The 25591-nt window shown below is 46.3% G+C and overlaps 1 protein-coding gene across 1 annotated transcript; it reads right to left on the reverse strand.

The window, feature by feature from the left end:
- Nucleotides 1-1563: 1563 nt before the first annotated feature.
- Nucleotides 1564-2504, reverse strand: LOC125511220 (photosystem I reaction center subunit IV, chloroplastic). Its single transcript, XM_048676542.1, has 3 exons — nt 2093-2504; nt 1939-2004; nt 1564-1834 (listed from the first exon to the last, which is right to left on the reverse strand). Exons 1-3 carry the CDS (start codon nt 2363-2365, stop codon nt 1727-1729), a joined length of 447 nt encoding a protein of 148 aa, XP_048532499.1. The 5' UTR covers nt 2366-2504; the 3' UTR covers nt 1564-1726.
- Nucleotides 2505-25591: the final 23087 nt, after the last annotated feature.

Below are 25591 nucleotides of genomic sequence, written 5' to 3' on the forward strand. Positions count from 1 at the left end.
TGATCTCTTTGATGTGGTCTCGGAGTTTGTTCTAATCCACTTCTGATTGGTGCAAAGTTATCTGTAGCAATGGTACAATGTGAAGGGCATGTGACCGTGCTTCTTGTTGCATTGCTTGAAAAGGTCTTGGATGATAGGCCCATACTCCGAGACTTGCACACCGCCCGGTGGCACATGGTTGACTTAATCAATACAATGGTCTATCATGTTCATGAGGTTGCATTGGTCTGTTCCTTTGATTGATCTTGGATGGTACCCCAATGGTGCCCAAGAGAACCTTGGTTGCGGCTCGATGTGACATCCATGATGTTGTTGTAGTACTCGGCAATCCTCCCTCAAAACCGTTCCTTTGATTGATCTGTTCAAACCAATGCATCAAGGGAGATGTTCATCCAAGCCTAACACAAAGGTACATCTTCATCTTGAGAATAGTTGTGAGTCTTTTCTCTTGATGGTGGCTTCGTGGTTGATTGTGTCTCCATGTGATCGTCAACATCTTCGGCCTTGGCCTCCTCTTTGAGCACTTGATGATCAAACACTGAGTCATAGTTGAAATCTTCAAGCCCAAGCATACGTGGCTCCTTAACAACGAAAAGAATTTAGTTGCGTTCATCTCCGCACTATGACAACACCACCACCAGACAATGCATTAGCCGAAATGAAAAGACATTTTATTACCTTGATGGCATTTCATCGACCACTTGGCAGCCACAATCCTTGTTGCCGGCAATGGCGGTCGGACGCATAGGAGGAGTAGCCGTAGCGGTGGCCTGAGACGGGGTCCATGGCACCGGACGAGGGCGAGGCACCGAAGGCACCTTCTTGTTGTTCTTCTTCGCCACGTCATCGACGAGTGCCGACAATTGTCGTCTGCTTCCTTGCCCTCTTGCCGCGGCTGGAGCAGTGGGAGGGCGGCCTGCCGTCACCGGAGACATAGCGGTTGTCTACTTCCTTGCCCGCTTACCGATGGCTAGAGCAGTAGGAGGGCGGTGAACCGTCGAAGATGCAACAGCCTTGCCACCGACCTTGCTGCCGGCGGTGGTTGCCGGTGAGGTGGCCCTGAGGAGGTTTTGGTGCCCAACCTCTTTTTTGGTGCGGGCGGCGGCGCGGGGTCGTTTTCGGCAGTGAAGCCCCGGTGGCGGTGGCGGAAGGATCTTGCCTCTCCATCCCATCCGGAATCGGGGGCATTGGTGGTGACTGCGGCGAGTAGGGGGAAACGGCGACAGGATAGCCGCTCGGGCGGGAGAAAGGGTAAAAGAAAATTTTACTCCGCCCGGCCTCGGTCGAGTATATTTGAGATACTTGGCCGAAGTTTTCAGGCCGAGGAGGATAATTTGTCGTCCACTAAAGGATTGCACCTCCACTAAAGGATCGTAGGGGATCCGTTAGAGATGTAACCGATTTGATCAATAATGTCCAATCTTGACTAAAAATAAATCAATAATCGACTGGATATGTCTTTGTGAACCTTGTTGTTCTGTGCATGCTGTATTGCTCTGTGTAGCCTTCCGGTAACATGAACAACCGATCTTTTGTACAAAAGTGAGCAAGAATGCAATCATCTTAAGCAACAGGAGGAGATTATTAGGTCCATGAGGAAGCAGGCAAATACATATAATCGCAGAGGTATTACACATAAGGTTTGTGAGAGGCTAACATTCACATCGTCACTTGACGAGCTACTGATACAAACATTGGATGGAGCACACGCGGCAGCTTCGATCGTTTAAGCAGCAACCTCCTTGATCTCGTCCAGGGCGTAGTTGTTGGTCGACACGCCGGCGTAGTTCACCTTGGCGAAACGCACCACCACCGGGTAACGGGTGTTGGGATCCTACACGCGCCATCCATCAGTATTTGGTGATCGAGTTCACTAACAGAAGCATTCCATTGCATTTGCAAGAAGTGAAGATTGGAGGGGACAAGCCCGTTGGTTACCTGATCAACCGTGACGACGGATCCGGTCCCGTTGTACCAGTAGGACTCCCTCCTCAGAATCTTCACCTGATCATATTTCATTTCAGGCAAGAGTTGAGCCACGATTGCCCCAGCCGCTTCACAGAGATGCTAACAATGGAGTGTACTGACGTACCTTGGTTCCCCTCTTGGGTCCCCTCGGCGGCGGCTTGGCTTTGGCGGGCTCCTTGGTGGCCACGGTGGCGTCCGGTTTCTCCTCCGCGGCCGGTGCTGGTTCCGCCGGCGCGGCGGCAGTGGGCTCCTCCTCGGCGCGGGCCACGAGCTTCAAGCCCAGTCGGTTGGAGGGGACGAAGCTGACGCGGCTGCTCACGCCGCCGTTGGTGCCGCTGGGGATGCCCGCCGCCAGCATGAATCTGGAGGTGGCCGACGCCATGTTGGTGCTTGCCATCGGGACGGCAGCAAGGGCTGTTTGTCGGTGCTAGCTTAGCTCCTTCCTTGTGGTCGTGTGGCTCCGGCCGGCCAGCAAAAGTATGTGAGTCGATGGCGAGGTGTAAGGCGAAATAAGGTGCAACCGGCCCTGGTCGGGATGGCGAGCGGAGATAGGCGGATTATCTATCTCCAGCCAAGTGGGTGATTTGTGCCGGCCACTGCGGTGCCGCCGCATGGCATATCTTATCCTCCCATGTGGATAACCTCCCATCCATGCGATGCACTCGCTTGCTCGCCCACATACACAGATTGCAATCTTGGTTCATTTCGGCTATCGTTGGTTACCGTCGAGTTTTCTTTCTTTTTTTGAACATCATACATTTTATTCCTCAAACAATTGACATATCGTTTACAATGTGGGGAAGAATAAAGTCGAGGATAGTAAAGTCACAGAGTTCAGACGAGTTAGAAACACAAGAAAATTTAGCTAAGCTATCAGCAACAACCACATTAGCTTCTCTGCAACAATAACCTTAGTCAAAACTAGCGAAATCCATAGCGGGCTGAATGCATTCTGCTATTACTGCCACATCAGGACCCATATAATCATCTGCGTAAACAAGTAATCGGCGGATTAGAGCGTTTTCAGCACACACTTCCTAACAGTGGATCCCGCTCGTCAGGAGCTGGTTTTGCAAAAAAGCCCACATGGACATTTTTTTTGCATCCAGCCACATGGACACTTTGACTAGTCTTTTCCCCTACTTCTCCTCTCTCTATCTCTAAAATGTCGCCGGCAATCATCCTCTTCGTGCACGGCCGCATGCTCCCGACCTATCTTGTCTTCCACCAGCGCCAAGCCCACGCCCACGACGACGCGCCCGTCGTAGCCTTGTTCTACGCAATGGCGCGATCCTCGCTAGACACATAATGTGCGTGGGTGCCGCGGTCTGCGGCTTGAGCTCACACACGTGAGCTAGCAACTTTCCCCAAGAGCGCGCCCACTGGCATGGGCAAGACGGTGCACCTCCTTCTAGTGCATTGTGGCGGTTCCTTCTCCAACCGCTCCACGTCCTTCTCTCCTGCTCCATCTAGTCGCTGACACCAGAACATCACCTCGACGCCCTAAGGCTAGCACGGGCGTGCCATCCGTCCTCCACCCAGTGCGGCTCCAATGGCACGTGCTTGCGCGGCGCCAAGCGCTCTGCAATCTCACTGTCAACCTCGCCGAGTAGAGCAGCACAACAGTGTGGTCCATGCGGCAGAGAGCATCTGCTACGCCATGTTCGGCTTGGTCACCGCCATGTGTTTTGATGCGGGACACTGCTGGAACAATCTTTCATGATACCAAAACAACTCACAACTAGCAACAACTATTTTGAGTTACAAAGCTCAGCAGGAAACACTCTCAAATATATTGGAACCTAGGTAGAATCACAAGATAGGACCACAATGACCCTATATGGACTAACGACATGCCCTCTAATCCACACACATGACCTAATACTCAATGGAAAATAGTGCTCACAACACAACACACACAACCTCACCGATTATTTACAGACTTAAACTCAGGAATCTCATCCCCCTCACATGTAACAGACCGGGAGTACTTAGAGGCACGTACTTGTTAGGTGTGAAAATAACTCAAAATGAAGGATTAATTTGTGAGTCCCAATCAATAGTAGGAGCAAACTTGTTGAGCCTCATTCTGTAATTAATTCCTGAATAATTTGCATGGGAGCTTACATAACTTTTGACTCAAGACCTTGAATGGCACAACATTTGTTTCACATGAAAACTAACATCCAATGCCATCTTATCCAGCCCCTAAAACGAACTAGACCCTTCTAGAATTAATTGTATGGTTGGTGGCATATGTGGTGTGGAGTCTACCTATAGCAGAACCTATTCTGTACCGGGATCGCCCACTTATGCACTTGAAGAGTGGATTAGAGATACAATAGTTCATATTAGTATGATGATTTTGGAATCCTCGAGGATGCTTTACTACTCAAGCACGTTCTCTACTAACTTAGTATCTTTTTCATTCCTGGCTTTACTTTTCTGTTCGTAGATTAGTAAAACTCATGTTTAATCTGTTTCTCCTAACAACCGACTATAGTATACTATTTTTAAACTTTGGTTTGGGTCCATACGGAACTGCGCAAGTGACAACAAGTTGCCGGGTTTGTTGTGCCTTCCTATTCCTACCTATGGGATCGATAAACCTTACTGCGAATTTACTACAAAGCAATGTGCACTCATAGGACATCACTGTGACGAACAACTTTGATTACATCGGCGCATGCTGGAATAGGTAACACCAAGCTTGACAAACCAACGACACAGTGCTGACATGCCTAGGAGCTTTCTAACCGGCTGCCAATGGTACACCAAGGGTGACCGTCGAACGGTACCCGAAAGCAACCACCAGCCACCGGCCTGTCAGTAGCTAACTAGAGATGGCGGACCTAATGGTTCTCATGGGCCCCGTGCTGGCTAGCTCAGGAAATGTTCAAATAGAGCTTGGTTCGTGAATTAAAAAAATACTCATGATTTTGAAAAACTATTCACGAAATCATAAAATATTCACGGATTCGGAAAATGCTAGTGATTTCAAAAAAAAGAAAAATATGTCCGTGAATCCAAAAAATATTCATGATTTTGTAAAAATCTTCAGGAATAAAAAAAATCATGAATACAAAAATCTTTGTAATTATGAGAAAAATATTCAGGTATTCAAAAAAATGTTCGTAAATTCAAAAAATGTTCTTGATTCTGGAAAACTATTCGGGAAATAATAAAATGTTCTTGTAATCAGAAAAATGTTTGTGATAATGGAAAAAGTATTGGCAAATCCAAAAAATATTCATGAATTCAAAAAATGTTCATGGTTTTGGATTAATTGTTCAGGAAATAATTAAATGTTTGCAGTTTCAAAACATGTTTGTGATATTGAAGAAATGTATGTGAATCCAAAAATGTTCGCAAATTCAAACAATGTTCACAATTTTGAAACAATTCGTGAAATTAAAAAATGTTCGTGGATACAAGAGATGACTATGATTATGAAAAAAATGTACGTAAATTTCCAAAAAAATGTTCTTGAATTCAAAAAATATTCATGATTTTGGGCTAGCAGTTCGGGAAATCAAAAAATGTCCGCGGATGCAAAAAAAGTTTCTGATTTTGAAACAATGTTCGTGTATGCAAAAAATGTTCATGAACCACAAAATGTTTGCAAATTCAAAAAATTGTCCTGACTTTTTAAAAATGTTCAGGAAATTAAAATTTGTGCACGGATAAAAAAAATGTGTGCTTATTCAAAAAATATCATGAATATCAGAGAATGTTTGCTCAAAAAATGTTCATGATTTTGAAAAAACTGTTTAGGGAATACAAAAATGTTTGTGGATACAAAATATGTATGTGATTATGAGAAAATATTCCTGAATTCAAAAAATTGTTCACGAATTTAAAGAATATTCATGATTTTGGAAAAAAATTAGGAAATTATAAAATATTTTAGGATTATAAATAACTCTGTGATTTTTAAACAATGTTCCCATATTCAAAAAAAGTGTCGTGACTCCAAAAAGTGTCCGCGAATTCAATTTTTTTAATCATTTTCAGAAAATGTTTGAGAAATCAAAAAATGTTTGTAGATATAATTTTTTTGTGATTATGAAATAATGTCCACGTATCTTTTTTTTTAATTTCACAAAATAAGTGAATTCAATTTATTTTTCTTGATTATGGAAAAACTGTTTGGAAAATCATAAAATGATTGTGGATTCAAAAAATGCTTGTGATTTTGAAAATAATATTCTCAAATTAAAAAAATCATGATTTTGAGAAAAGGCTAGAAATCATTAAGAAAAATTGGATTCAAATAAATATTTGTGGTTTTGAAATTTTTTGCTCTAATTAAAAATGTTCACAATTTTGATAAAATGTTTGTGAATACAGAAAATGCTCGGTAGGCCTCCGTTGACGTTCAACTTGGGCTGTATTTTCCGTGGGCCCAAAACCATCTGAGAGACACACAGTTCCGAGGTTCCCTCAAGAAGAAGAAAAACACAATGCCGAGGTGCATCGATCTCATATCCGGCTGGCTCCTCCTCCCCCAAATCCCTCACCGACAGGAGTGCGCCCCCCTCTGTCGCATGTCTTCCTTCCTCCTCCCCTCTAGTCTTGGTCTCTCCGTGCCAGCGCTACTGCAGGACCACTTGGAGCCGAGGTAAGTGAGCAGTGGAGAAGAGTGATACGTCCATTTTGCATCATGTTTTCTTGCTGTTATTTATAATGTTTTTATCCATAATAATGTTTTTTGGAGTAATTTTAATGCCTTTTCTCCTATAATTTGCAAGGAACACACCAAGAGGGAGAATTCCGGCAGCTGGAAATCTGGACCTGGGAAAGCTACGTCAGGCCACCTATTCTGCACAACTCCAAATAAGCCGAAACTTCACGGAGATTTTTTATGAATTATTTAAGAAATACTGGAGTCAATAAACACCAGAGGAGGCCCACCAGGTGGGCACAACCCACCTAGGCGCGCTAGGCCCCCCTGGCGCGCCCTGGTGGGTTGTGGCCTCCTTGGCCCACCTCCGGTGCCCATATTTTGGCATATAAGTCATTTTGACCTAGAAAATATCAGAGGAGGACTTTCGGGACGAAGCGCCACCGCCTCGAGGCGGAACTTGGGCAGGAGTAGTTTTGCCCTCCGGCGGAGCGACTCTGCCGGGGGAACTTCCCTCTTGAAGGGGGAAATCATCGTCATCATCATCAACAACAACTCTCCCATCTTGGGAAGGGCAATCTCCATCAACATCTTCACCAGCACCATCTCATCTCAAACCCTAGTTCATCTCCTGTATTCAATCTTGTTACCGGATCTATAGATTGTTTCTAGGAGGTGACTAGTAGTGTTGATTACATCTTGTAGTTGATTACTATATGGTTTATTTGGTGGAAGATTATATGTTCAGATCCATCATGCATATTAATACCCCTCTGATCATGAGCATGTTCACCGTTTGTGAGTAGTTACTTTTGTTCTTAAGGTCATGGGAGAAATCATGTTGCAAGTAATCATGTGAATTTGATATGTGTTCAATATATTGATAGTGTGTATGTTGCCATTCCCTTAGTGGTGTCATGTGAAAGTCGACTACATGACACTTCACCATATTTGGGCCTAAGGGAATGCATTGTGGAGTAGTAAATAGATGGTGGGTTGCGGGAGTGACAGAAACTTAAACCCCAGTTTATGCACTATTCCGTAAGGGACCGATTGGATCCTAGAGTTTAATGCTATGGTTAGAATTTATTCTTAATACTTTTCTCGTAGTTGCGGATGCTTGCGGGAGGGTTAATCATAAGCAGGAGGTTTGTTTAAGTAAGAACAACACCTAAGCACCGGTCCACCCACATATCAAATTATCAAAGTAGCGAACACAAATCAAACCAACATGATGAAAGTGACTAGATGAAATTCCCGTGTACCCTCAAGAACACTTTGCTCATTGTAAGAGACCGTCTTGGCTTGTACTTGGCATCAAAAGGATTGGGCTACCTTGCTGCATACTTGTTACAATTATCGTTACTTGCTCGTTACAAATTATCTTGTGCTATGAAACTGCTCGCTACGTACTTACAATTTCAGCACTTGCAGATATTACCTTACCAAAAATTACTTGTCATTTCCTTCTGCTCCTCGTTGGGTTCGACACTCTTACTTATCGAAAAGAGCTACAATTGATCCCCTATACTTGTGGGTCATCAAGGCTATTTTCTGGCGCCGCTGCCGGGGAGTGAAGTGATTTTGGTAAGTGGAATTCGGTAAGGAAACATTTATATAGTGTGCTGAAATTTATTGTCACTTGTCACTATGGAAAATGATTCTTTGAAGGGTTTGTTCGGGGTATCTTCACCTCATCCGGAACCACAATTAATTGCGCCTCAACCTACAACACCTACTGAAAATATTGAATATGAAATTCCTTCGGTTATGATAGAACAACTGCTAGCTAATCCTTATGCAGGAGATGGAACCGAACATCCCGATATGCACTTGATATATGTGGAACAAATTTGTGGATTGTTTAAGCTTGCACGTTTACCGGAGATGAGGTGATGAAAAAGGTTTTACCTTTATCTTTGAAGGGAAAAGTATTGGCATGGTATAGGCTATGCGATGATATTGGATCATGGAATTGGAATCGTCTAAAATTTGAGTTCCACCAAAAAAATTATCCTATGCATCTAGTTCATCGTGATCGAAATTATATATATAATTTTTGGCCTCGTGAAGGATAAAGTATCGCTCTAGCTTGGGGGAGGCTTAAGTCAATGTTATATTCATGCCCCAATCATGAGCTCTCAAGAGAAATTATTATCCAGAATTTTTATGCTCGGCTTTCTCGTAATAATCAAACCAGGCTTGATACTTCTTATGCTGGTTCTTTTATGAAGAAGACTATTGAATTCCGGTGGGATCTTTTGGAAAGAATTAAACGCAACTCTGAAGATTGGGAACTCGACGAAGGTAAAGAGTCTGGTATTAAACTTAAGTGTGATTGTGTTAAATCTTTTATGAATACCGATGCTTTTCAAAAGTTTAGCACTAAATATGGACTTGACTCTGAGATAGTAGCCTCCTTTTGTGAATCGTTTGTTACTCATGTTGAACTCCCTAAAGATAAGTGGCTTAAATATTACCCACCTATTAAAGAAGAAATTAAAGAGCCGGTACCAGATAAAGAAGAAACTATACTCTATAATGTTGATCCAGTTGTTCCTACTGCTTATATTGAGAAACCCCATTTTCCTGTTAGGATAAAGGAACATGCTAAAGTTTCAACTGTGGTTAACAAAAGCTTTGTTAGAACACCTAAACTTGATGAACAAATTAAAGTAGAACCTAGCATTGCTATGGTTCAAGATATCTTGGAAGAAGATATGGATGGGCATGCTATTTAATTCTACGAAGAAGCTGCTAGAATTGCTAAACCAGATGGAAAAGATACACATAAACTTGTTGTTGGCATGCCTGTTATCTCAGTTAAAATAGGAGGTCATTGTTATCATGGTTTATGTGACATGGGCGCTAGTGTGAGTGCTATTCCTTTCAAGTTGTCGGTGGGAACGACACCTATGGGATCACAAGAATCCCTACTGTGGTTAGCGGGGCGCGGGGTCGTGAGAAGAGCGGATCTCACAGGTAGCACACGGTTCGTTTATCCAGGTTCGGGCCGCGAGGATGCGTAAAACCCTACTCCTGCTTTGGTGGATTGTATATCTGTGTTCTTGAGCTAGCTATGGGGCGTGAGGAGCTCCAAAAAGCCGAATCCTTCCTCTGGTCGCCTCGAGCCTCCTTTTATAGAAAAAGGGGTTGCCACAGTGGAACACAGGAGGTGGAAAGGGTACAGTGATGCGAGGTTATCCCTCGCATTACATGACAAGGTGCATTTAATGCGTCGTGCTTAGGTGTCCTTGCTTTATCGGGGACGGGGGAGAAACCTGTCTCGTCCGTCGCCGCTCCTTCTTGTGTCGACATGCGCCCTGGCCAGCGACGCCTGTGATGCCACGTAGGTAGGCAGGCAGCTGAGGTGGCGCAGTGGTGGGTCTTCACGAAGATCTGCATGCCGCCACACAGGTGCCTGCCCAGCTGGTTGGGTCAGCAGCTGCATGCGAACGGCGGTGGAGGTTTAGTCGGCGTGGGCCTGATGGTGGCCCTGCGGGTGTCCTCGGTAAGGGCCTTGCCGGGGCCCCGGCAAGGGTCTTGCCGGGGCGCCTGCTGTCATCCCCGGCAAGGCGCTTGCCGGGGGCCTTGTGGTCTTCCTCGGCTGGGATCCCGCCAAGGGTTGTCGTCTCCTTAGTGCGTATCTGATCTTGAATGTCTTCACAAAGATCTGCATGCCGCCACGGGGATGTCTCCCGAATCCTTTCCCTTTGGGGGCAGTGGACTCAAGGGTGGTTTTGCTCCGTAGGCGCGGGACGAGTCGCCGCGGCAAGGGTCTTGCCGGGGCTGCTAGAACTGTCCCCCGGCAAGGATCTTGCCGGGGGAGTCCGCTTCGTCCCCTTTGCTCTTCGTGGTCTTGGCCTTGGCGTTGTTCTAGTTATCTTGAGCTTCGGTCTTACCCTGGCTCACCTCCCTTGCCTTACTTGGTGTGGTGGTGCCCGTGGCTCAGACTGCCCGTGCACAGTTATAGGGGTACAAAAAGTGTACCCCTCTTTTTGTACACCGACAGGAGCCCCCGGGCCTGGGCCACACATAAGCGCAACGCGTTGTTGGGCTAGGCCCAAAAACGGTGCGCGGGCAGGCAGGGCGGTTTTTACCGCGGTAAGATTCTTCGCGCGCTGCGCTTCCCACGATCACGCGTGACGTGGGCGACATGCGTGGGGTTGGTTCCCACGGGCATGCGTCACATCGTAGTAAAGGGGCGGTTCGCGCCTTCCCCATAAACGGAGGGAGGCGTGGAGGCGCGGCCCATTTACTGAATGGGCTGATGCGCGGTCTTCAAGGCGTCCACTCCCCATGATCACGGGGTGGGGGGTGGTCGTCTCACCCGTCCCCTCGGTTCTGCACGTCCGCCACATGTCTCCCATGCGCCTGGGGTGGCAACGGTGGAGGCGGGAAACCGGGCCGTCACTGGTTGGGGCGGCGGGTCGGTCCTGGCTCCCTGCGCCTTCCGTATCTTGATTGGCCGAGCGGGGCGGCCGAGCCCCAACCCCGATCCTTTATAAAGAGCGGGAGGGGGGATGGCATCCCGCATTCTTTCATCTTCTTCTTCCTTCAGCTTCTGCTCCTTCCATCCGTCATGGAGAGAGGGAATCCCGGTCCTTCAACAGTGGCGGTGAGGGTCGCTGCTCGACAACGCGTCCCTCCTTCTCCTGCGCCTGCAGTGGCAGAGCCAGCCGCGAGGGGAAGGGGGAGGGGGCGAGGCCGTGGGCGAGGCCGGGGCGCTCGGGGAAGAGGAGGACGGGGTGGCGCGCCGGCCTCGCCTCCACCAGCAGCTCCTCCTCCAATGGAGGGCCATGTTGGGGATGACCCTTGTGAGTTCTTCGTCAGGCTGCGCCGGCCGCCGCGCCGTCGCCTTCGTCTCCCGACTCCATTTGCGCGGGAGATGGAGCTGGATCCGTCGGAGTTGTTGCGGCTGCACATGAGGGGCTGCGGGATCAGTGGCACGCGGGTCCGCGTCGACTTCCCCACCCCTCATGTGATGTATCTTTGTCGGGGATGGAAGATGTTTGCTCATATCCACCGCTTGACGGAGGGGCTCACTCTCCATTTTAAGCTGATGGAGGGTGGCCTTCTCTCCGTCAAGGTCTTCGGGTGCTTTGGGACCCATGCAAGGTGCTGCGTGGAGAGCTCTTCCGATAGTGAAGACTCCTCCTTGGGCGGGAGTGACGAGGAGGACAGCGGCAGCGACGACGAGGGTAGTAGGCAGCAGGATGACGGGTCCGATTAGGTGTCGGGTGCCGCTCCGTGCGGCACCGGCGACCCCATCATCCGTGTCGCCGGCTCCTTGAACTTCTCGGGGTCGTCTCCTTGGGCGGCTGGCGTTGGGAGGCTGCGGAAGAGGAAGAGGGCGGGCGGCAAGGCCGTCAAGTCGACGCGTGCTGACGTCCTGCCGCCTCGTCTTCGAGCTCTGCTTCCGGCACCGCCATCACCATCCAGCCTTTGGACGGCCACCAAGATGTTCTCTTGGAGTCTTCTGCCACCCGTAGCTCGCCTAGGCGCTCCTTTTGTCCCTTTCGCCTCCTTGACCTGCCTCCTGAGGAGAGGGACAAGAAAGGGATTACGGGCACCTTATCTCTTTTTAGTTTGTAAGCCTTCGGGCCTTTGTTGAATTTAAAACTTGTAATCCCACCATTCATGTTTTTCATTCCCTATGGACTGTACCCGAGTGGAATGTTTTTAATGAAAAAGGGATGCTTGTCGGGTCATTTGTTTGCGGGTGGAACCCACGACAAGGAGTAAATCCTTGATATCTTCAAGATAAACATTTCCTTGCCCAGCAACAGGCCTTGCCGTCTCCCCACTTCGCTCGACCTTCCTCACGCCTTTGGCGGAGGCAAGGATGAGGCGGGTTCAGGCTCCTTGTTTCATCCTTTCGCTGCCGCGACTATGACCAAACTTGGCCCCAGGAACGAGCCCTAGGGCCTAGAGTTATGGGAGCATGGTAGCTTAGGGGAAAACGAGGTTTCACATACCTCAGTCCATAATGGAATGCATGATAAGGGATGAAGAACTTATCTGAAGCTGCAGTCCCCGGCAACCCTGGTTCGCCGTGGGTGAATCTTTGCTCTTGTAGCCCCCGACAATACTGGCTTGCCGGGGGCTAGATGCTGGTCTGTTCTTTTTTTTCCTCCCCAAGTGGTTCAGCACGGATATCCGTGTGTCCTGTGAACCAAAGAAGACAAAAGAAAGACAAAGAGACGCACACTCGACCTCTAAGCTAGGGGTTAGTCGCCGCTAAGCACTATCAACCCTAACCAAGGACGAGACTCGACCTAGCATGCATGCTATAACTTAGGGCGCCAGCGCTTCATTTACTTATGCTCAGGGTCTGCGCCTGGCTTTGTACAAAGGGTTACATGCGTCATCGGCAAGGCTCGTACAAAAGGTGGCTTGCCGGGGGGCCCGGCAAGCCGCGCCTCACGGGTAAAACTTGCGAAGATGCTCAATGTTCCAGGAGTTACTCACTGGAATGACATCTTCGGTCTCCAGGCGGACTGCGCCGGGCCTGGTGACTCGTATTACCTGATAAGGGCCTTCCCACTTCGGCGTCAACTTGTTGGAATTCTTGGACGATTGAACGCGTCGAAGAACAAGGTCGCCTTCCTCAAAGCTTCGGGCATGAACCTTGCGGCTATGGTAGCGGCGCAAGGCTTGCTGGTAGCGCGCTGCTCTCACAGCCGCCCGAAGACGATCTTCCTCAAGGAGCGTTGCGTCATCTTGCCGCAATTGCTCTTGCTCAAGCTCGTCATAAGCGAGTACTCGAGGTGACCCGTATATAAGTTCCGTGGGGAGAACTGCTTCTGCCCCGTATACCAGGGCAAAGGGTGTCTGGCCGGTGGCTCGATTTGGTGTCGTTCTGATTGACCAAAGAACCACCGGCAATTCATCAATCCAGCGCCTTCCACTCTTGCGCAGCCTGTCAAAGGTCTTTGTCCTTAAGCCTCGCAGTACTTCAGGGTTTGCCCTCTCAGCTTGACCATTGCTTCGTGGGTGAGCAATGGAAGCGAAACAGACTTTGCTGCCGAGGTCTTGGGTATATTGCATGAAGGTGCGGCTTGTGAACTGTGTACCGTTGTCGGTGATGACCCTGTTGGGTACACCAAAACGGCACACTAGTCCCTTGAAGAATTTGACGGCTGACTGTGCTGTGACCTTCCTCACTGCTTCCACTTCTGGCCACTTTATGAACTTGTCAATTGCAACGTACAAGTACTCAAAGCCCCCGACAGCGCGGGGGAAAGGGCCCAGTATGTCGAGCCCCCAGATCGAGAAAGGCCAGGAGAGAGGAATGGTTTGAAGGGATTGAGCTGGCTGATGAAGCTTCTTTGAATGGAACTGACATGCTTCACACCGGGTGACTAGTGTCGTCGCATCCTGGAGGGCAGTGGGCCAGAAGAAGCCTTGCCGAAATGCCTTGCCGGCAAGGGCTCTTGACCCTATGTGGGATCCACATATGCCTCCATGTATCTCTGCCAACAGCCCCAGCCCTTCCTCTTGAGGGATACACTTCAATTTCACACCGTTCGACCTCTTTCTGTACAGGACGTCATCGACGAACTGGTACATAGCAGATCGACGGGCTACTTTTTCCGCTTCTTCCTGCTCTTCAGGAAGTTCCCCAGTTTGAAGGAATCGGACGGTATGCTGTGCCCATGCTGGATCCTGGGGCTCGACGGCGAGGACTAAAGGCGTTTCCTTCGCTACAGGAGCGGCTGTCTTGATGGCAAGAGCTCGATGCTCCACCGGAGCTAGCCATCCCGTGGCGGGCTCAGTATCTCCGGCAACATCCTTGCCGGCGGCTCCGGGGAGCTCGGTGGGAAAGTACTTGCCGGGCCCTGATTTCCTTCTCTTGTTTTGCTCTGTTGATGGATCAACAGATGGCTGAGTTAGCTGAAGCACAAAGGTACCTGGTTCCACAGGTAGCTTGAGGGTAGCGTGTTTTGACAGGTAATTGGCGATATCATTCTTCGCTCGGGGAACGTATTCTGCCTGTATACCGTCAAAACGCTCTTCCAGCTTTCTCACTTCATCGACGTAGGCCTTCATCAACGGGCTCTGGTAATCCTTGTTGACTTGCTTGACGACAAGTTGCGAGTCGCCTCTGACGATGAGTTTCTTGATTCCGAGGTCCGCCGCGATCCTAAGACCGGCAAGCAACCCTTCGTACTCAGCCGTATTGTTTGTTGACACCTCCCTGGGGAAGTGCATCTGGATCACATACTTGAGGTGCTCTCCGGTGGGCGCGACAAGCAGTACGCCAGCCCCGGCGCCCTGTAAGGAGAAAGCTCCATCAAAGTACATGATCCAGTCGCAACTTGCCTCCTTGCCGGGGAGAGCAGTTTCTTGGGTTTCTTCGTCAGGCGTCGCGGTCCATTCTGCAACGAACTCCGCCAGGACTTGGCTTTGAATCGTCGAGGTACTCTCAAACTTGAGGCCAAAGCTAGACAGTTCCAGTGCCCACTCTACGATCCTTCCCGTTGTGTCTGGATTGTGCAATATCCGTTGCAGAGGGAGGCGAGTGACGACAGTGATTTCATGCGCCTGGAAGTAGTGACGCGGCTTCCTCGAGGCCATAAGAAGGCCGAAGAGCAGTTTCTGCACACCGGAGTACCTTGATCTAGCCCCCTGCAGAAGGGAGCTAACAAAGTAGACCAGGTGCTGCATCATCTTCTTCCTTGGCGGCACTCCAACCGGCTGCGTCGTCTCAGCATCGGTGGCATCGGCTCCGTCGCTGCTATTACCTTATCATCAATTTCTCTCTGCGCCACTAGTGCGGCGCTGACCACCTGGTTCGTTGCCGCCAGGTACAACAGCAACGGTTCCTGTGGCCTAGGCGCAACTAGTATTGGCGCGGAGGAGAGGTACCTCTTCAAATCTTGCAATGCTGCTTCGGCTTCTGGCGTCCACTCCATCGGGCCCGCCTTTTCCAAAATCTTGAAAAAGGGAAGGGCGCGCTCAGCGGACTTGGAAATGAACCTGCTCATGGCAGCAACGCAACCAGCAAGCCGACGCACATCCTTGACTCGCTTGGGCGCTTCAATCTGCTCTATAGCTTTGATCTTGTCCGGATTGGCCTCTATCCCACGCTGTGACACAAAGAACCCGAGAAGCTTGCCAGACGGGACGCCGAAGACGCACTTCTCAGGGTTCAGCTTGAGATTGATCTTGCATAGGTTTGCAAATGTTTCTTGTAAATCTGATATGAGGGTTGCCCTGTTCTTGGTTTTGACCACTATATCATCCATATAAGCTTCCATATTTCTATGGAGCTGGGGTTCAAAACCAATCTGGACCGCCCTCGCAAACGTTGAACCAGCACTCTTCAACCCGAAAGGCATCCGTATAAAGCAATACGTACCACATGGGGTGATGAATGCCGTTTCCTCTTCATCTTCCCTTGTCATGAAGATCTGGTGGTAGCCGGAGTAGGCATCGAGGAATGACAACAGATCACACCCAGCTGTGGAGTCAACAATCTGGTCGATGCGAGGCAACGGGAAGGGGTCTTTGGGACAAGCCTTATTAATATCTGTGTAATCAATACACAGCCTCCACTTCTCATTTGCCTTGCGCACTACCACCGGATTGGCCAACCACGTTGGATGGAGCACTCCTCTTACCAAACCCGCTGCTTCCAGTTGCCGGATCTCCTCTGTGATGAACTCTTGTCGTTCCAAAGCTTGCTTTCTGACCTTCTGCTTGACGGGCCGCGCATGAGGACAGACAGTAAGGTGGTGCTCAATCACCTCCCTGGGAACGCCGGGGATGTCGGATGCTTGCCATGCAAACACATCGACATTCGCCCGCAGGAAGGTGACGAGCGCGTCTTCCTATTTGTCGTCAAGGGTGGAGCCTATGGTAAAAGCTCCTCCCGTGCCGTCCTCCTTGACAGAAACCTTCTTGGTTCCCGACGGTGTGGCTCTAGACTTCTTGTTTCTGTCGGCGGAGCTCTCTGGCACGTCCTCGACGGGAGCGCTACACTCCGAAGAGGTGCGCTTGCCGAAGTGGGTGCCTGAGGTCTCACCGGTCTTCTTCTTTCGCCTTCCCGGGGCTCCAGCGGCAGGAGCAAGCGCCTTAGCAGTGGCGGCTGCTGCAACTGCTTGTTGGTAGAGTTGGTCAGCGCAAATTAGCGCATCCTTCTTGTCTGATGGGACGGTGATGCTCGTCACAGGCCCCGGGATTAGGCATCCCGTTCTTCACCCCGCTGCAGGTTCACGACCAAGACAAATTTCATCTTTAGTTAGAGCCGCAGCAATGATGTGATGTAATATAACTTTGCAGTACTCTTAATTTCATGCACGTTATTTCCCCGTTCAATTCCTCTTTGTATGCGCGCCCTATGTCGATTGGGTAGGCTCGCCGGCGCGGAAGCCCCTAGCGGCGTTTTGGGGACGGATCCCCATGGGCCTGCTGGGTACGCGTGCTGCCGGACGAGCCACCTTTCCGTTCTGAACGCGGCCGCTCGAACTGTCGAGCTTGACTCGAGTCAGAATCAAGAGCGTTGTTGATCGCGGAAGGCTACTCTGCCATTCTCGACGCAGCCGCTTGAACTATTGAGCGGACTCGAAACAGGGCAAGGGCGTTGCCGATCGTGGGAGAGCCCCCTGGCGTGCAGGTTTCTCATACAAAGGCATGACATCTCCAGGGGGGAATAACCTCATATAAGAAGGATAGAACAAATAAGGGTTCAGTGCAACTTAGCTTCTGTTTGCAATCGCTCGAGTGCCGATCCTCTGGCCTCCTTTCTTCTCCAAGGGTCACGAAGATGGAGGAGTGCCGGGCTAACTGCTAAAGCCGATTCTCACAACTGCGCCCCTACCTGGCGCGCCGGAGATGTCGGTGGGAACGACACCTATGGGATCACAAGAATCCCTACTGTGGTTAGCGGGGCGCGGGGTCGTGAGAAGAGCGGATCTAACAGGTAGCACACGGTTCTTTTATCTAGGTTCGGGCCGCGAGGATGCGTAAAACCCTACTCCTGCTTTGGTGGATTGTATATCTGTGTTCTTGAGCTAGCTATGGGGCGTGAGGAGCTCCAAAAAGCCGAATCCTTCCTCTGGTCGCCTCGGGCCTCCTTTTATAGAAAAAGGGGTTGCCACAGTGGCACACAGGAGGTGGAAAGGGTACAGTGATGCGAGGTTATCCCTCGCATTACATGACAAGGCGCATTTAATGCGTCTTTCTTAGGTGTCCTTGCAAAAGACTAGTGATGCATTGTCTTGGGTCATAAAATTTCTGAAAGAGGTATTGAAGTGGACCAAGCTAAGGTTGATGCCACTGAGAGAATGCCATATCCAAAGGACATCAAAGGTATTCATAGTTTCCTAGGTCATGATGGTTTCTATAGGAGATTTATCAAAGACTTCTCTAAAATTTCTAGGCCTCCCACTAGTCTTTTGCAAAAGGATGTTCCTTTTGTTTTTGAAGATGATTGTTTAGAAGCCTTTGAAACACTCAGGAAAGCTTTAATTTCTGCATCTATTGTTCAACCACCTGATTGGAACTTGCCTTTTGAAATTATGTGTGATGCTAGTGATTATGCCGTTGGTGTTGTTCTAGGACAAAGAGTTGATAAGAAATTGAATGTTATTCATTATGCTAGTAAAACTCTAGACAGTGCTCAAAGAAATTATGCTACTACTGAAAAAGAATTCTTAGCAGTGGTGTTTGCTTGTGATAAGTTTAGACCTTATATTGTTGATTCCAAAGTAACTGTTCACACAGACCATGCTGCTATTAAATATCTTATGGAAAAGAAAGATGCTAAACCTAGACTTATTCGTTGGGTTATCTTGTTACAAGAATTTGATTTGCATATTATTGATAGAAAAGGAGCTGAGAACCCCATAGCTGATATCCTGTCTAGGCTTGCAAATGTGCTTGATGACCCACTTCCTATTGATGATAGTTTTCCTGATGAGCGGTTAGCTGCAATAAATGTTGCTAATAGTACTCCTTGGTATGCTGACTATGCTAATTACATTGTTGCTAAATATTTGCCACCTAGCTTTACATATCAAAAAAAGGAAAAAATTCTTCTATGATTTAAGACATTACTTTTGGGATGACCCACATCTTTATAAAGAAGGAGTAGATGGCATTATTAGACGTTGTGTACCTGAGCATGAACATGGACAAATCCTACGGAAATGTCACTCCGAGGCTTATGGAGGGCATCATGCTGGAGATAGAACTGCCCACAAGGTATTGCAATCTAGCTTTTATTGGTCTACTCTCTTCAAGGATACTCGTAAGTTTGTCTCATCGTGTGATGAATGTCAAAGAATAGGTAATATTGGTAAGCGTCAAGAAATGCCTATGAATTATTCTCTTGCTGTTAAACCATTTGATGTTTGGGGATTTGATTACATGGGACCTTTTCCTTCTTCTAATGGGTATACACATATTTTGGTTGCTGTTGATTATGTTATTAAATGGGTAGAAGCTATTCCAACCAGTAGTGCTGATCACAACACCTCTATTAAAATGCTTAAGGAATTTATTTTCCTAAGGTTTGGAGTCCCTAGATATTTAATAACTGATGGTGGTTCACACTTTATTCATGGTGCTTCCCGTAAAATGCTTGCTAAGTATGATGTTAACCATAGAATTGCATCACCCTATCATCCTCAGTCTAGTGGTCAAGTTGAACTTAGTAATAGAGAAATAAAATTAATTTTGCAAAAGACTGTTAATAGGTCCAGGAAGAATTGGTCTAAGAAATTAGATGATGCACTTTGGGCTTATAGAACAATGCATAAAAATCCTATGGGTATGTCTCCTTATAAAATGGTTAATGGAAAAGCTTGTCATTTACCTCTTGAGTTAGAACATAAAGCATATTGGGCAGTTAAAGAACTCAACTATGATTTCAAACTTGCTGGTGAAAAGAGGTTATTTGATATTAGCTCATTAGATGAATGGAGAACCCAAGCTTATGAAAATGCAAAATTATTCAAAGGAAAAGTTAAAAGGTGGCATGATAAAAGAATTCAAAAACGTGAGTTTAAATTCGGAGAGTATGTTCTTTTGTACAACTCTCATTTTAGATTCTTTGCAGGCAAACTCCTCTCGAAATGGGAAGGCCCATATGTCATCGAGGAGGTTTACCGGTCTGGTGCCATGAAAATAAATAATTTTGAAGGCACTAACCCGAAGGTTGTCAACGGGCAACGAATAAACCATTATATCTCAGGTATGCCTATTAATGTTGAAAGTATTATCATCCAAACTTTGACACCAGAAAGAACAAATAAAAGAGTCCTTCCGCAACACTTCAGAATCATCAAAATAAGGAGGTATGTAGTATGGTAAGTAAAGGGACTTCGAAAAAGTATGGAAAAATATTTTTTATCAGTTTTGGAATATTTTAGAATTTTGGAAATAAATAAACTATCAGGAAGCGTCCCCTGGTGGGCATAAGACACCAGGGCGTGCCAGGCATGCCTGGCGCGCCCAGGTGGGTTGTGCCCACCTGGGACACCTTCCGTACTCCGTTTTTCTTCTGTATACTTGCCCTGCAAGATAAAAATTCTATTTATACTTCTCGAACCTGTTAACCACCATATCACGGAGGAAATCCTCTGTCCTCTTTTCTTGTTGTTTCTGGTCAGATTTATCAAGCTAGGCATCATGTCTTCCTGCTCCTCCAACAACATGGAAGAAGATGCTTGGCTGATGAAGATCGAGACGAAGAGGGAGGAGTCTATGATCACTTCATCACCTTCTTCACCACCAAAAGGAGAACTGAGAATCGGGTATGGGCACTCCCCTTGGCTTCCGCCAAGCTTGGGGGAGGTGCCCCCGGTATCGTATCATTCCACTATCTTTTTGCTTTTTACTTATCTTAGTTCGATCCTTTTGCTTTAAATGAAATAAATTTTAGTTCAATATTTTCTTCTTTGAGAATTTGCTTAGTGACCTATCATTATAATCATGCGCAAGTTATAATAAAGTTTAGTTTGAGTTTTTGTTTTCTCTACTCTCATGTTGCAAATAAAGGAAAGAAAAGAAACAAGAAAGAAAATAAATAAATAAAGGATAGAAACAATAAAAAGATTATATACTAATCATATGGCAGGTGATAGCACCACATAAGGAAAAGTATAAGTAAGAAAATTTTATTAGAGATTGACAAGCATGGCATTAGTCAATGATGCAACTCATGAAAGAATTAATAAGGGAAGAGAAGATTCACATATAGATATACTATCCTAGAAATCTTTTGTGATTGTGAGCCCTCATCAAAATATTATATATGCCAAAATTGTTGACGTTGGACAAGGAAGACAACTTAATGGTTTATGTTTGTTTATATTCACATAGAAGTCATATTGTCATAGATCCTTCAACATGTGGTGCTTGCCCCTATCTTTGCTAGCCAAAAATTCCGCACTAAGTAGAGATACTACTTGTGCAGCCAAAAACCCTTAAACCCAAATCTTTTTCAAGTGTCCACCATACCTACCTAGGGATTGAACAAGATCCCTCAAGTAAGTTATCATCGGTGCAAAAAGGCAATAAAAATTGCTTCTAATTATGTAAGATCATTTAGTGTAAGAGAAAACTGAGCGTTGTACGAACTTGGATGACAAAGAATAAAAGCGACAGACTGCATTTAAGGGGAATACAATGTGACGTTCTCTTGCACTAAGGGATTGAGCATGCAAACAAATAAGCGCATGGCAACCTCTGCTTCCCTCTGTGAAGGGCTTATCTTTTACTTTTATGTATTTACCTTTATGCAAAGAGTCAAAGTTTTCCCTCTATTCCTTTTTATTTTCTCTTTTGGCAAGCATCATGTGGTGAGGAAAGATCTAGGCTCATATGTCCAGTTGAATATAGATAGCATGAGTTATTATTGTTGACATCACCCTCGAGGTGAGTATGTTGGGAGGCGAAACTAAAAGCCCCTATCTTTCTATGTGTCTGATTGAAACGTTTTGTTCATGGGTACTAGGTGAGTGTTAGCAATCATAGAAGACTATATGATAGTTGAGTATGTGGACTTGCTTAAAAGACTCCGACACGTGACTCTTCCTGAAAAGATGATGAATTGTAGTTGCAAAGTTGACTGAGAACATAGTTTGTTGGTTTCTAATAGAGTTTTTGCTTCATACTTCGATTGTGTGATAAACTGTTACTTATTCATGGGAAGTATATGATGCAAGTTCTATGATAAAAGTCCTATGTTAAATTTTGTTGTTGTTATAATAATCAACATGATGCTTCTATGTTTGTATTTTGTTTTTATTGACACCTCTCTCTCAAAGCATGTGGACATGTTTCTCAATTTTGGTTTTCGCTTGAGGACAAGCGAGGTCTAAGCTTGGGGGAGTTGATACGTCCATTTTGCATCATGTTTTCTTGTTGTTATTTATAATGTTTTTATCCATAATAATGCTTTTTGGAGTAATTATAATGCCTTTTCTCTCATAATTTGCAAGGAACACACCAAGAGGGAGAATTCCGGCAACTGGAAATCTGGACCTGGAAAAGCTACGTCATGCCACCTATTCTGCACAACTCCAAATGGGCTGAAACTTCACAGATATTTTTTATGAATTATTTAAGAAATACTGCAGTTAATAAACACTAGAGGGGGGGCCACCAGGTGGGCACAACCCACCTGGGCATGCCATGCCCCCCAGGCGCGCCCTGGTGGGTTGTGGCCTCCTCGACCCACCTCCGGTGCCCATATTTTGGTATATAAGTCATTTTGACCTAGAAAAAAAAATCAGAGGAGGACTTTGGGACGAAGCGCCGCCGCCTCGAGGCGGAACTTGGGCAGGAGCACTTTTGCCCTCTGGCGAAGCGATTCTGCCGGGGGAACTTCCCTCCCGGAGGGGGGGGAATCATCGTCATCATCATCACCAACAACTCTCCCATCTTGGGGAGGGTAATCTCCATCAACATCTTCACCAGCACCATCTCATCTCAACTCTAGTTCATCTCTTGTATTCAATCTTGTTACCGGAACTATAGATTGTTGCTAGGGGGTGACTAGTAGTGTTGATTACATCTTGTAGTTCATTACTATATGGTTTATTTGGTGGAAGATTATACGTTTAGATCCATCATGCATATTAATACCCCTCTGATCATGAGCATGTTCACCGTTTGTGAGTAGTTACTTTTGTTCTTGAGGTCACGGGAGAAATCATGTTGCAAGTAATCATGTGAATTTGATATGTGTTCGATATCTTGATAGTGTGTATGTTGCGATTCCCTTAGTGGTGTCATGTGAACGTCGACTACATGACACTTCACCATATTTGGGCCTAAGGGAATGCATTGTGGAGTAGTAAATAGATGGTGGGTTGCGAGAGTGACAGAAACTTAAACCCCAGTTTATGCACTATTTCGTAAGGGATCGATTGGATCCTAATGCTATGGTTAGAATTTATTCTTAATACTTTTCTCGTAGTTGCGGATGCTTGCAGGAGGGTTAATCATAAGTAGGAGGTTTGTTCAAGTAAGAACAACACCTAAGCATCGGTCCACCCACATATCAAATTATCAAAGTAGCGAACACAAATCAAACCAACATGATGAAAGTGACTAGATGAAATTTATGTGTACCATCAAGAACGCTTTGCTCATTGTAAGAGACCGTCTTGGCCTGTACTTTGCATCAAAAGGATTGGGCTACCTTGCTGCATACTTGTTACAATTATCGTTACTTGCTCGTTACAAATTATCTTGTGCTATGAAACTGCTCGCTACGTACTTACAATTTCAGCACTTGCAGATATTACCTTACCAAAAATTACTTGTCATTTCCTTCTGCTCCTCATTGGGTTCGACACTCTTACTTATCGAAAAGAGCTACAATTGATCCCCTATACTTGTGGGTCATCAAGGCTATTTTCTGGCGCCGTTGCCGGGGAGTGAAGTGATTTTGGTAAGTGGAATTCGGTAAGGAAACATTTATATAGTGTGCTGAAATTTATTGTCACTTGTCACTATGGAAAATGATTCTTTGAAGGGTTTGTTCGGGGTATCTTCACCTCATCCGGAACCACAATTAATTGCGCCTCAACCTACAAAACCTACTGAAAATATTGAATATGAAATTCCTTCGATTATGATAGAACAACTGCTAGCTAATCCTTATGCAGGAGATGGAACCGATCATCCCGATATGCACTTGATATATGTGGAACAAATTTGTGGATTGTTTAAGCTTGCAGGTTTACCGGAGATGAGGTGATGAGAAAGGTTTTACCTTTATCTTTGAAGGGAAAAGTATTGGCATGGTATAGGCTATGCGATGATATTGGATCATGGATTTGGAATCGTCTGAAATTTGAGTTCCACCAAAAAAATTATCCTATGCATCTAGTTCATCGTGATCGGAATTATATATATAATTTTTGGCCTCGTGAAGGATAAAGTATCGCTCTAGCTTGGGGGAGGCTTAATTCAATGTTATATTCATGCCCCAATCATGAGCTCTCAAGAGAAATTATTATCCAGAATTTTTATGCTCGGCTTTCTCGTAATAATCAAACCAGGCTTGATACTTCTTGTGCTGGTTCTTTTATGAAGAAGACTATTGAATTCCGGTGGGATCTTTTGGTAAGAATTAAATGCAACTCTGAAGATTGGGAACTCGATGAAGGTAAAGAGTCAGGTATTAAACTTAAGTGTGATTGTGTTAAATCTTTTATGAATACCGATGCTTTTCAAAAGTTTAGCACTAAATATGGACTTGACTCTGAGATAGTAGCCTCCTTTTGTGAATCGTTTGTTACTCATGTTGAACTCCCTAAAGAGAAGTGGCTTAAATATTACCCACCTATTAAAGAAGAAATTAAAGAGCTGGTACCAGATAAAGAAGAAACTATACTCTATAATCTTGATCCAGTTGTTCCTACTGCTTATATTGAGAAACCCCATTTTCCTGTTAGGATAAAGGAACATGCTAAAGTTTCAGCTGTGGTTAACAAAAGCTTTGTTAGAACACCTAAACTTGATGAACAAATTAAAGTAGAACCTAGCATTGCTATGGTTCAAGATATCTTGGAAGAAGATATGGATGGGCATGCTCCCTCCCATGCCATGGAGGCCAAGGAGGCCAAGGACCAGAGGGGAAACCCTTCTCCCATCTAGGGAGGAGGTCAAGGAAGAAGAGGAAGAAGGGGGCCCCTCTCCCCCTCCTCCTCCGTGGCGCCGGAACGCCGCGTGGCCATCATCATCATCACCGCGATCTTCACCAACACCTCCGCCATCTTCACCAACATATCCATCACCTTCCCCCCTCTATCTACAGCGGTCCACTCTCCCGCAACCCGATGTACCCTCTACTTGAACATGGTGCTTTATGCTTCATATTATTATCCAATGATGTGTTGGCATCCTATGATGTATGAGTAGATTTTCGTTGTCCTATCGATGGTTGATGAATTTCTATGATTGATTTAATTTGCTTGTGGTTATGTTGCTGTCCTTTGTGGTGCCCATCATATGATTGCGCGCGTGGATCACACCATAGGGTTAGTTGTATGTTGATAGGACTATGTATTGGAGGGCAAGAGTGACAGAAGCTTCAACCTAGCATAGAAATTGATGCATACGGGATTGAAGGGAGACCAATTTATCTTAATGCTATGGTTGGGTTTTACCTTAATGAACGTTAGTAGTTGCGTATGCTTGCTAATAGTTCCAATCATAAGTGCATAGAATTCCAAGTCAGGGATGACATGCTAGCAGTGGCCTCTCCCACATAATACTTGCTATCGGTCTAGTAAAGTAGTCAATTGCTTAGGGACAGTTTCGCTACTCCTACCACCACTTCTACACACTCACTATATTTACTTTAGTTGCTTCTTTACCTTAACAGCCCCTAGTTTTATTTTCGTGCTCTTTACTTTCTTGCAAGCCTATCCAACAACACCTACAAAGTACTTCTAGTTTCATACTTGTTCTAGGTAAAGTGAACTTCAAGTGTGCGTAGAGTTGTATCGGTGGTCGATAGAACTTGAGGGAATA

This window comes from Triticum urartu, chromosome 5 (assembly GCF_003073215.2).
Source record: "Triticum urartu cultivar G1812 chromosome 5, Tu2.1, whole genome shotgun sequence".
Lineage (NCBI taxonomy): Eukaryota > Viridiplantae > Streptophyta > Magnoliopsida > Poales > Poaceae > Triticum > Triticum urartu.

Bases quoted from the DNA above. Each gene is read 5' to 3' on its own strand.
- LOC125511220 (XM_048676542.1), bottom strand. From the start codon at position 2,365: ATGGCAAGCACCAACATGGCGTCGGCCACCTCCAGATTCATGCTGGCG. The intron at 2,005-2,092 runs GTACGTCAGTAC...AAATATGATCAG, and splicing joins GACCCAAGAGGGGAACCAAG to GTGAAGATTCTGAGGAGGGA. The intron at 1,835-1,938 runs GTAACCAACGGG...TGGCGCGTGTAG, and splicing joins CCGTCGTCACGGTTGATCAG to GATCCCAACACCCGTTACCC.